General features: G+C 43.0%; 1 protein-coding gene across 1 annotated transcript in view; it reads right to left on the bottom strand.

Annotated features, from left to right (window-relative positions):
* Window positions 1–1,380: 1,380 nt before the first annotated feature.
* Window positions 1,381–12,073, bottom strand: part of DYNLL2 (dynein light chain LC8-type 2) — a 17,877-nt gene continuing 7,184 nt past the window's right edge. The window contains exon 3 of the mRNA XM_056557511.1: window positions 1,381–11,941. Coding sequence (XP_056413486.1) covers window positions 11,804–11,941 — 138 coding nt within the window. The 3' untranslated portion in view covers window positions 1,381–11,803. The remainder of the gene's footprint in view (window positions 11,942–12,073) is intronic.

The raw sequence follows: 12,073 nt of genomic DNA, 5'->3' as shown, positions 1-12,073 counted from the left end.
CCCTATGCACCCTGTCCAATTCAATGTGGGCATCAGGGATACTGCTAGTCAGGGCCCACCATCTCTGGTAAGCTCCGCAGGCATATATTGTTGCGCCTGTTACGGTTCTCAGCGTCATCAAGATGTTGCGGCAGGGTGAAGAGCTGAGCACTTTGCTTCCGTACGACCTCCTAGAGAGCTTGAATAGAAGAGGCAGAGGATTCCTGAGCAGATTCAACAACCTCAACCCTGGCAGATAAGGCGGACACCTCCGTGCGAAGTTGCTTGCACTCCGTAATCATCTAATAAGCAAGTATAGAAAGGTCATCCTTTGTAGGTAGAGACTAGAGGTCTGCCAGTGTGACAGGGCGATCAAACACGGAGGAGGAAGTATGCCCAGTGGAGTAGGAGCCCCTAGGGGATGTTGACCCGCAGGCCAGTGGAAAAGGATCCCGGAGTGCACCCCAAAGATGGGAGAGGTACCCCTCAAGCTCAGCAAGGACCCATCAGAGGTACTTCTGGGTCACAGTCCACTGCAGCCGACTGCACTGCTGGCAAGTGCGGTACACCTCCCATGACAGGCAGAGGTGAGGGGCGCTGGAGGAGAAACACCATGAGGATCCTGTGGACCATTGTGGAGAGGGGGGGTACCAAAGCAAGCTGGACACCCTGGTATGAAGAGCGCATAGCACAAAATGCTAATGCAGGAGGTTAGCTCTGCATAGGGGCCCGGGGCCATTCAACAGGAATAGAGCCCAGCAGGGCATATACAGGGCCAGCTGGAGTGGGTCCCATTTAGGCAGCAGGCAGGGCCTGTGAGGATGATGGAGGCCCAGTCCATTGTATGTAGCCCTGCACAGGCAGGCCAGGGAAAGCTACATAAGGCCAAAGCACCATGCGCCTGAGGAATGATGGGCTATGACTGCTGAGGAGCAGAAGCAGGGCCCAATGATTGAACTGCAGCAGCATAGGACACAGCTGGAAGAGAGGCGAAATGCAGGCGGGCATGTAGCAGGTCCAAAGCGGTAAGAGCGACAATGGAGAAGCCTACCCGCCTGTCCGTGCTTCAGTAAGATCAGCAGCCATGGAGGATCCAGCGACCATCTTGCCCGGCAGCAGGGACACGCTGCGGTGTGGCTGCGAGCAGATAAAATATCCTGTCAAGCCCTAGTGAGGTAAGGGATTTCCCCATAACAAGTGTCAAGTGTAAAGCTAACGAAAGTGGTGCAGAACCAGAGCTAAAGCAGCACGCATCCTCAGTCTGCCATGCCTAGCCACGTGTGCCCCCCCATGCAATTAAATTCCCAACTATTTTAACTATATGTCAGTTCCAGTCTTTCAGTGATACCTGTGTGCTGCCATGCACCGTAATGATCTTGAACAAAAGAGTCAAACAATCACTTTGGTATTGAGCATGAGCTCATAATGTACACTTTATTTCGCCTATTCACAGAAATAAAATAAAAATCACAACAATAAAATAGTTTTCACAATGAGATACAAATTATTCAGAAAATATAAAGCACAAGTTTGTGGCAAATGTGAACAGGGTAACATTTTGCAAACAAAATACAAATGGCATACCAACACCTGTCGGATAACATACACTGCAGGTACTAATGGTGTAATGTAAGGTGCACAATTCAAGCCTTTTTAAAATAACTGAATCATTTTTATAAAATTCTACTTGAGAAAAAAAAAAAAATAAGTTTAAAGCATGCACCTTACAGTTCTTCATTAAATGAAGGAAGGACTCCCACAGCTTAGCATAATGAAGCTCTCAATAGGTATGTATATACAGAAAAAAGCTAATCCAGCTTCTAAACATTCAGCTGCACAAAGATTTCTCTTAACGAACATCACAGGATATTCTTAGAATAAAAATAGTACACATAGGCAGGCACAGTGGAGTAGCTGCCCATAGCAACCAGATTTCAGCTTTAGTTTTTATAAGACATCCGATCCTGTCAGAGCTTGAACCTGGTTTCCATGGGAAACTGATCCACTGTTCTTACGCACAAGTTTTTCTAAATTGCCCCCAGTGGGCCTCATGTATCAAAGCTGTCCATAATGTTCACACATATGGTCTGATTTATCAGTCCCAGACAAAACCTGATTAGTATTTTGGTCAGCAAATATTATAGTTCTTTTATAATTGATAAGAACATAAATGTTCTTTACCCAGAATCTTAAGACATAATTCTGCCTCTATCAAGATGTCAACCTGCATGAACATTTCTGTGTAACTCCAACTGAAATCCACACTTTCAAGAAGTGGTTAATTGCCCTGGAAACAGTTTCCCTGTTCTAGTTAGACATGTGACCAACAAACTTTGCTTGGTAGCTGCAATTCAAGACAATGCACTGAAATAAGGGAAAACCGGAGGCACTGTATAAATAGGTTGATTCTTAAATCAAGAAGAACTAGAACTCATGCAAAATACAGTGATCCCTCAATTTATATTACTTGGTTCTGGGACAAACATTGTATCTCTAGTCTAACTCTGGAGACTTAGGAATAGGTTACTAGTTGTCTTTAAATTATCAACCCAAAATAAGACAAGAAAAAGGGACTATAGATAAAACAAGTCCTTACATATAAAATGTAGAAATAGGTCGTAAAAGCTGTGACTTTATACATAGGCAGGCGCTTCTTCGGTGGTCCTGTACAGTATGCACAGTTTCCTGGAGAAACTAATAATTGAGAAACTCACTTGTGTTCAAAAGGAGCGGCAAGCCCTGGAACTAGTAAAGAGTAGGGATCGATCGATTATCAGTTTGGCCGATATTAAATCCGCCGATATTCACGATTTTGGACATTATCAGTATCGGTAATTACCTTGCCGATAATGACACACACACACACACCTCTCCCCACCCCCGGTCAGAAACCACTGCTGCCCCATTGTCTCCCCCATCCCCGGTTTTATAATTACCTGTTCCCGAAGCAAGAAGTAGCGTGGACCCCGGGAACAGGTAATTATAAAACCAGGGATGGGGGAGGCAATGGAGCAACGGTTGTGGTTGGACTAGGGAGGACCCCAGGACAGGCAGGGGAGAGAAGCGTGAGGGGGTGGTCTCTGGACCCGCAAATGCTGCAGTTCATTGATTTAAAGCACCCGCTTTAAAACATTGATCTGCGGGGCCGGGGAGGGGGGGGGGGGGGAATAGCCGATGACTTATATCGAAATATCGGTATAAGTTATCAGCTATTGGCCTGAAAGGCCGCAGATTATCAGTATCAGCCCTAAAAATAAAAAATAAACGATATCGGACGATCCCTAGTAAAGAGCAGTACAAAACTGCTCTGTACTATAGGGCAGCAATACTAGACTGAAAATGTATGCATCCGCTTCAAGAATACAGGGGTTTTACCAGTGAAATACTCACTTTTGACCAGAAGATCTGACCATTCACATCAGCCAGCAGACTCTTACAATAGTCTAAAGACAGGTTTCGCAGGGGGAAAAAAAAGATTGTATCCCGACGCCATTGCAAGTTGAGGGATCACTGCTCAAATTAAAAAGGACATTATAGTTACCCAATATTTTAAGTAACTATGGAAAACCCACACATTTGTTTAAGAGCAGAGTTCTCTTGATTGCCGCAATCCACACTGCAGCTTCTGTTTAACACATCCTTACACAGATAATCCAGTGCCCAATATCATCCTCTATCAACAGGGCATGTATATCTGACTGCAGGGGTTCTGACCACTGGGACCCAGACACTCGGCTGAAGTAAAGATATGAGCATGCACACCACCTCTCAATTCTCTTTGAGCCCCTGGGAATAGCTATGCACTGTACTTTACCGGAAGCAGTGGTTTGAATGCTTGTTCTACTGCTCCATTCAACCAGGAGGAGAGCAGTGTCCAGATTCAGGACAACATTTTGGGGGACCCATTCTTTAGTGGATAAATTTATTGGACACTGGGATACCTTTAACCACTTAAGGACCTGGGGTTTTTCATAACTCTCAATTTTGCACCTAAAAATCCATATGATGGCTTATTTTTTGTGCCACCAATTCGTCAGCCATTTTACCCAAAAATCTACGGCAAAACGGGAAAAAAAATCATTGCGAGACAAAATTGAAAGATAAAAAAAAAATGCCATTTTGTAAATTTTGGGGGCTTCCGTTTCTACACAGTACATTTTTCGGTAAAAATTACACCTCTTTATTTTGTACGTCCATACGATTAAAATGATACTCTATTTATTTTTATTTTTTTATTGGGAAAAGGGGGGTGATTCAAACTTTTATTAGGGAAGGGGTTAAATGATCTTTATTCACTTTTTTTTGCAATGTTATAGCTCCCATAGAGGGCTATAACACTGCACACACTGATCTTTTACATCGTTCAATGGTTTCTCAGGAAACCATTGATCGATGATAATGCCGCTTGACGGCTCATGCCTGGATCTCAGGCACTGAGCAGTCATTTGCCGATCGGACAGCAAGGAGGCAGTTAGGGATCCTCCGGCTGTCTTGTAAGCTGTTTGGGATCCCCAACCGCTCCCTGAGCTAACCGGCAACGTTTTATTTTCACTTTAGATGTGGCGATCATGACAGCACCACCATGAGATTATCCCCTGTAGCTCTAATAGGAACAGGAAACACCAAGGTTAAATAGCCCCCTCCCCACCCCTCAGTAGTTTTAAATTAACTAGTAGAGCATAAACAAACAATTTGTTTATTATACTTTTCCACATAGAAGGGGGGGGGGATTAAAGGGTGCTGTCATGATGGACTCATAAAACGAATCAATCGGCAAGTAATGATTCCAACTTTTTACCTAGTCATCATGACAGCACCACCATGAGACATACCAGATAAACAGGTGACTTTAGGGAGGGTCCACAGTTTGCAACACCTTCCGGCCAAAAGAAAGATCTTAGGAAGATGTTACATTCAACCTATAATGGTTGAAGAAAATATGCGGAGATAACCATGTTTTCGACAAAGGCTGAGGCTTTTTTTTTTGGCCCAGGAGACAGCTAGCGCCCTGGTTGAGTGTGCAGGAAGACCTTCAGGGACTTGCTTACCGGAAGATTTATAGGCCTCCTGGATGGCTCTCTTCAGCCACCTAGAAATTGAAGTTTTTGAAGCTTTCTTGCCCTTATTGGGCCCTTGAAATTGATCGAAAAGGTTAGAATCTTTTCTCCAGGATTTAGTAGTTTCCAAGTAATGAATAATATCTTCTAAACATCAAGGTTATGTAAGACTTCCTCCTTCTGAATTTTTTTGGATTATTGCAGAATGAGGGTAATGTAATATCCTGAGACCTGTGAAAATTTGTGACCACTTTTGGAAGAAAAGATGGATTAAGTTTGAAGATAATCCTATCATCCAGGAGGATACAATATGGTTCTTCAATAGATAGAGCCTGGATTTCTCCAACCCTTCTTGCTGATGTGATGGCAACTAATAGCGCAGTTTTGCAGGTCGAAAATTTAACAGAAGTCTCAGACAGAGGTTCAAAAGGGATGTTTGGTTAAGGCAGACCGAACTAACTAAATTTAAAATCACATGGAAGAGTCAAGTTAGATATTTTAGGTTTTAATCTAGAAATGGCAGAATTATTATTATTTTTTTTTTATCCATGTTCAGCTAGAGAGGTATCAAAAGTAGCATCCCAAAGCTGCAGTCTGAACTTTTAAAAAGGTACTGATAGACCTTTTTTGAACCCTTCTTGGAGAAAGTCTAATATCTTAGGGATGTCCGGTGGGGAAGAACCACACCATGAGATAAATATCTTCCAGTATAGCAGAAGAACCATTTTTACTTATTAACAATGTATTAACCACCTTACTAGAAAGTCCTTTCTTTAGTAGGATCTGCCTTTCAAGAGCCATGCTGTTAACTGTAGGGTTTCTAGGTCTTGGTAACATGGAGGTCCCTGCGTCAGGAGATTCTTCACCTGAGGAAGCCGGAACGGATCTGTTACAGAGAGGATATTTAGGAGACTGAACCAACCTCTCTTGGGCCACCAAGGCGCTATGAAGAGGATACAAACTTTCTCCGCTTGAATCTTTTGGAGCGCTTTCAGGATGAGAGAGAAGTCCCAAACTTGTTGAAGGGCATCTACTGCAAGAGGTTTCTCCCTCAGATTGAGGGAGAAAAAGTTCTGGACTTTGCAATTTTTCTTGTTGGCAAAGAGATCTATTTCCGGGTTCCCCCAAACTCTCACCAGTGACTGAAAGACTTGTAAATTTAGTTCCCATTCCCCTGGATCCAGCTTAGGAAGTCTGCTTCCTGATTTTCTACGCCCTTCAGATGTACAGCTGTAAAAAAGGGAAAAGAACATTTTTCTCTGCCCAGATGAAAATCTTTGAGGAGAGATCTCTTAAAGGGGAATGTCTCTTTCCCCCTTGGTGGTTGAGAAAGGCCACTGTGGTTATATTGTCCAAATATACCTTCAAGTGATGGTTATCTTAAGAGAAGTTCTGAAGCTCTTAATGCCATTAAAACTGCCTTCAATTGCCGAAAGTTTGAGGAGAGACATTAAGTTTTCTGGGACCATGAGCCCTGAAGATAAAGGTGCTCGACGTGAGCACCCCAACGACTCGAGTCTATCGTCACTGTAACAGCAGGAGAGAGGATCCAATTAATTCCCATAGTAAGATTCTTTTTCTTCAGCCACCAAGCTAATGAGGCTTTTACCTGATGTGGAATTTGAAATCTCTTCTCTAAAAGACAGTTGGGATCTGTCCCATACTTTCAAAATCAGGGATTGAAGGGGTCTCAAATGGCTGTATGCCCACGGTACTGCCGGTATACAGGATGTCATTGACCCCAAGACTGACATGGCTGTTCTTATAGGATAAAAATTTCTCAGTTATCAGATTTTTTTTTATTTTCAGCTGAAGGGATAGAATCCTGCCTTCTGGGAGAAAAGTCTTGTTTCTCCGAAATTAGGATCATGCCCAGAAATTTCTTCTTCCTTGCTGGAATTAAATCCGACTTCTGTCAGTTTATGATCCAGCCGAGGTTCTGAAGACAAGAGAGTTAGAAGGAGGTGCTGATTAGAGACGAGAGACCTTACAGTGATTCGATTCGTCACGAACTTCTCGGCTCAGCCGTTGCTGACTTTAGCCTGCATAAATGATTCAGCTTGCAGGTGCTCCAGTGGGCTGGAAAAGGTGGATACAGTCCTAGGAGACTCTCTCCTAGTACTGTAGCCACCTTTTCCAGCACACTGCAGCACCTGAAAGCTTAACGTAAGTTATGCAGGCTAAAGTCAGCAACTGCCGAGCGGAGAAGTTTGTGACGAATCGAATTACCGCAAGTTCGCTCATCTCTAGTGCTGATAAAAGGGTCTCCTTTAACTGGGCAATAATTAGTAAATCATCCAGGTAAGGAATTATTAAAATTCGTTTTTGTCTCAGATGAGCAACTACCTCTACCATTACTTTAAATATCCTCAGGGCGGAGGATATTCCAAAAGGAAGGGCCCGAAACTGGAAATGGAGAGTAGAATGACTGAATTGCAAACCTGAGGTATTTTTGACGAGGGATGAATTGGTAGGTGGAAGTAGGCATCTTTTAGATCTCTGGTGCAGAACCAGGAGTCTTTGAATCAGAGGTATGTCTGTCTTCAGGATCTCCATCTTGAACCTTTTGTATGAAAAACTTTAGATTTATAAATAGTTCTGAATGTGTCATTTGGCTTGGGCACCATAAATAGATGGGAGTAGTGACCCAGACCTTGTTCCAAGATGGGGGACCGGAAGGACAGCTCCTAGAGACAAAAAGAGTTTGCCTGAAAAGAGAAGACGTTTGGTTAAAATGTCTGATCAATATTTTGTTCTACAAATCTTGGGAGGAAGGCAGGCTGAAACTATTCTGTAGCCCTGAGATATGGAATTTATAATGAAGGGAATTTTTTCTTTAGATCTGGGACCACTGGTGACTGAAGAGACTTCCTCCCACAAGATTGTCATTGCTTTTTGTAATCAGAATTGGGATTGAGGATAGTCTTTGCTATTCCCTCTTTTGGGATAGCTCAAGTGACCTTTCCCCCCCCCCCCCCCCCCTTTATATTCTTTGTTCCTATTAATAGAACAATAATTGTTTTGTTTAGGTTTTTTCTGTAGAGAAATCTTTTTCCTGTCAGCCACCTGTTCTAGTATTTTTCAAGGACCAGGCCAAAGACCAGATTACCCTGGAAGGGGATGGCACAAAGCTTAACCTTAGGAGGTAGAGTCACCTTGCAAATGTTTAACCCATAGGGCTCTTAGCAGTTATATAAGGTGGTGGCTTTTGCTGAAAAACTGATTCCGCTGATGCAACCACCTAAAAATGCTGTGGCTAGTTTTAACATTGTAATTTACGAAAATATTTTCTCTAGATGTTTTATTGAGCAAATTGCTCTCTAACCATATTAAGTGAGACCTGGTTACAGTAGTAGCCACAATATTGGCGTTTGTTAAAGCAGAATAGGCTTCCCAGGATCTTTTTAGAAGACCATCCATTTTGCTGTCTAGGGTGTCCTTAAGCCGAGCCGCATCCTCACATGGATGCACAGTACTTTTAACTTCAGAAAGATGCACATTCATGTTTGAGGTTCACGCCACAGCTTTACTTCATTAGGGTCAATGGAGAAACTGAAGTTCTTTAGGAATCTGCAAGCGCCTCTCCAGCACCTACCACACCTACAGTTTTTACGGTATCATGGAAGGGGAAAAAACTTGCGGCTCCAGACCAGCAGACATCCTGTCCTAGACAGACTTAGGTTCTGCAGTATCTTATATTGACAGCAGTAAGATATTTAACTTTAGAAAAGGAAAAAAAAAATATATAGATATAATAATTTGTATATTTATAATCTCTCTGAAGAGGAGAGTGAAATTCGAGACACTCCTAAGAGAAAGTAACACCAGAATTCAAATCTTCATTAAAAGCCAAGTCTCAAACAATATCAGTTTTTTGTGGAGGAGGTTTAGCCACAGGCCTATCAATAGTAGTGGGAGCCGAGGGACTAGGCAGTGCAGTAGCTATGGCAGACTGTACTTGCTGATTTATAAGTGACCGGAGCTCATCCATAAAAGGGCAGAGATTCTTGGAAAACAAATCTGTACAAGCCTTTCAAAAGGCATTTTGGATGGGTATCCGGTAACCCCACAACACAGATTCCACTTTTTTTTTGGACTTAGTTTCTTTAGAGGAGTCTTGATTTGTTCAGGTCCTCCTTTTCTCCCGTAAGTGGGAAAGGCAATACCCATAAGGCTAGGTTCACACTACCGAATTTGCGCCTGCAATTCCGCTTACTAAAATGTATAGTATAGTGAATGGGTTTCCGTTCACAAATTCACACTTCGGAATTTGTGAACGGAAAAATCCACTTGAAAATTTCTGCCTGAAGAATGGCGTTGCTCATTCAGGTGGAAATACTCGCGGAACAAATTGCAGTCTATTGAGACTGCAGTGTCCGCACGGCCCTAGCTGATTCAGTTGGCACTGGCTGCACTTGGAATCTCCGGGCAGAAATTTTCTGCATGGAGATTCCAGTGTGAACCTAGCCTAAGAATCAAAACTATATACTAAAGAAAGTAGAATATAAAAGGGGGGGGGGGGGGGGGGGGGAGTAGCATAGAGCAAGGCAATATGGTTCTAGCCACGAAGAAACCACCACTATAGAAACCACCATGTAATACAAGAAAGAGCAGCAGAGAAAGTGAGTGAACCCACTATGGGCCAGCTACTCACGGTTACAGCCGCTGCCAAGTGCTCCAGATGAGCAGAGCGGGGGCAGCAGACACATCCATGACTCAGAGGGACATTAGGATGGAACAGAGGAGCAATTTATACTCTGTTCAAATCTGGTGCCCCTCCACACCTCTCTGGCATTCTGGTAGGTGCCGCCATCTTGGGGAGAGACTTCCAGTCCCCAGCCAGTGCCTTAACACGCATGCGTCCGTACGCAACGACATACACACTCGCCACAACGTTAGACGCGTGCAACCCAGCAGCATGGAGCTCTAAGGAGAACAGAGACCTGCCAGAACAGGACCCTACATAAGCCAGGGCGAGTGCAGTGTCAGGAGGAAGTGACCAGGTGGCAACAACCTGGAGGAAAACACAACCTGTTGCAGCAAAGGGGGATGGAGTTGCCAGCATGAATGAATCCCCCACTGACTGGCAGCCCCATCCGGAGCAGAACCTCACTGTGTATGCTCCTAGGAACAGAACACACTGAGGGGTGGATGGGGAGAGGCCAATTTAACCTATCTGTTTCCTGTTCCTATTAGAGCTACAGGGGATAATCTCATGGTGGTGCTGTCATGACGAAGTGGAAAAAAAAATAAAAATTCAGTTTTGCAATAAAAACCAGCATGTATATATTTACAGTTTGGCATTTTAAATAAATCTGTTTAAAGGTCCTAAATTTAGACAGCATATAACTAAACAGGCAGACATTGCACCCAATTCATGTTTGGTGCATGCTTGATAAGTGTGGGCCTGCTTGTTAGGCACTTATCTTCCATATGCCACCTCTTTGCTCCAATATTGTTTGCAGAAAGCCCAGCACACCATATAGAAAAAAAAATAATCATTGTTTTTGGTCTTCACTTTAGTTAAGGTGTACCTTCAGGGTACGTTCACAGGCTGGCAACTAGCAGTTCCCACTGCAGGAAGCCAACTGCAATTTATGCTACCATTCACTTGTCTATGGCCATGGACAGTTTGTAATTGTGTCAGATTTGCAGATTGCCAGTGGACCAGTTTAAATGTATGGTAGCATGACTCACAGCAGATTTCCCCTCTAATCGTTATCAGCGTGTGAACGTACCCTTGAACCACTATTGTAGCACATCTTGCCAGTAAATCTTCACAATTTCTCACATTCTGGTTCTGGTTGGAGATCAGTATAGTATAATGCCCCATTTAGTTTTTTCTTCCAGTCACAGTACTTTAGCATAGCCACCCAAATACAGGTCTGATACCATTACAGTTTGCTACAAGAGCTTTTGTAGTCCTTTGACAAGTGAAGTTTGGTAAGATTGAGACCACCACAACAGGGAGAATTACTAAGTAGTTTCCAGGTAGCTTTGCAACTGTTTCAAATGCGTAGACAGTTTAAGACGAGCAGTGCACCCGATTTACCAGCGGCATGCACCATTTTTATGCAAAATATTAGACAGGTTTATCAAACAGCCTGAGCGATCTGGTGCATCCAAGTTTACATTGTTTAAGAATTAGTTTTAGTAAAGCTGTGCCCAAGTCAGAGATTGTATATGCTGTTGAAAAATTTGGTGCAGCTTGTGCTAGTCTGGTCAAGTTTTATTACCTAAATTTACAACAGTAATAAGTCTGCCCCACTGTCTACACATATACAAACCACACAGTTCTCTTTACTTACAGAAAATTAAACCAGATTCAATGCTTCTTCAGTTGATATGACCATCCAATAGTTGAGTAGCTGATTGTCAAATCAAAGCAGTTTACTCAACCCATACTTCCAGATGAGTCGGTCCATCGTACAAGCTAAATGAAACTAAGATCATCATGAAGGGAAAAATATATGCATCACTGGCATAGTGGTTTGATGTAGAATCGTTTATTTTCTTCCTGTTTAAAGGCCATTGAAAAGCATTTACAGTTTCCCCAAGTGCAATACAACAAAAAAGGGGAAAAAATTAAGGAAAAGAAAGCAGTAACAAAATAAAGCCGCCTTCTCTCCAGGCAACTAAACAAAAGTCATTTTACTGCAACATATACACATTAAATATAGTATACAGTCCATGCAGCTGCACAGCCATGTTAGAGGGGATCCGGGCTCCAGCCATCAGTGCATTACAGTCCATGAATTTCATTCTTTCTAGCCAGACTTGAAGAGGAGAATTGCAACCTGGCCCAAATAAAAATAGATGAAATGCTTTGTCTCGTGTGTTACATAGCTGCCAAAGTTTCTGCCGACAATGCAATGCCAAGTCGGGTTGTATTTCTTGTCAAATTCCTGCAATTTAAAGAGCAAAGGCTTTAGTTTTAGCTTGTGGATGGCCAGGCCTTGGTTGTCCAATTCATCAGCTGACATACAAGTAGTACTGGTGTCCTTATTCATTACAGTAGCCATTGTCACTGACCTTCA

This window comes from Hyla sarda, chromosome 2 (genome assembly GCF_029499605.1).
Source record: "Hyla sarda isolate aHylSar1 chromosome 2, aHylSar1.hap1, whole genome shotgun sequence".
Taxonomy (NCBI): Eukaryota; Metazoa; Chordata; class Amphibia; order Anura; family Hylidae; genus Hyla; species Hyla sarda.
This window is presented reverse-complemented; position numbering and strand designations above follow the sequence as displayed.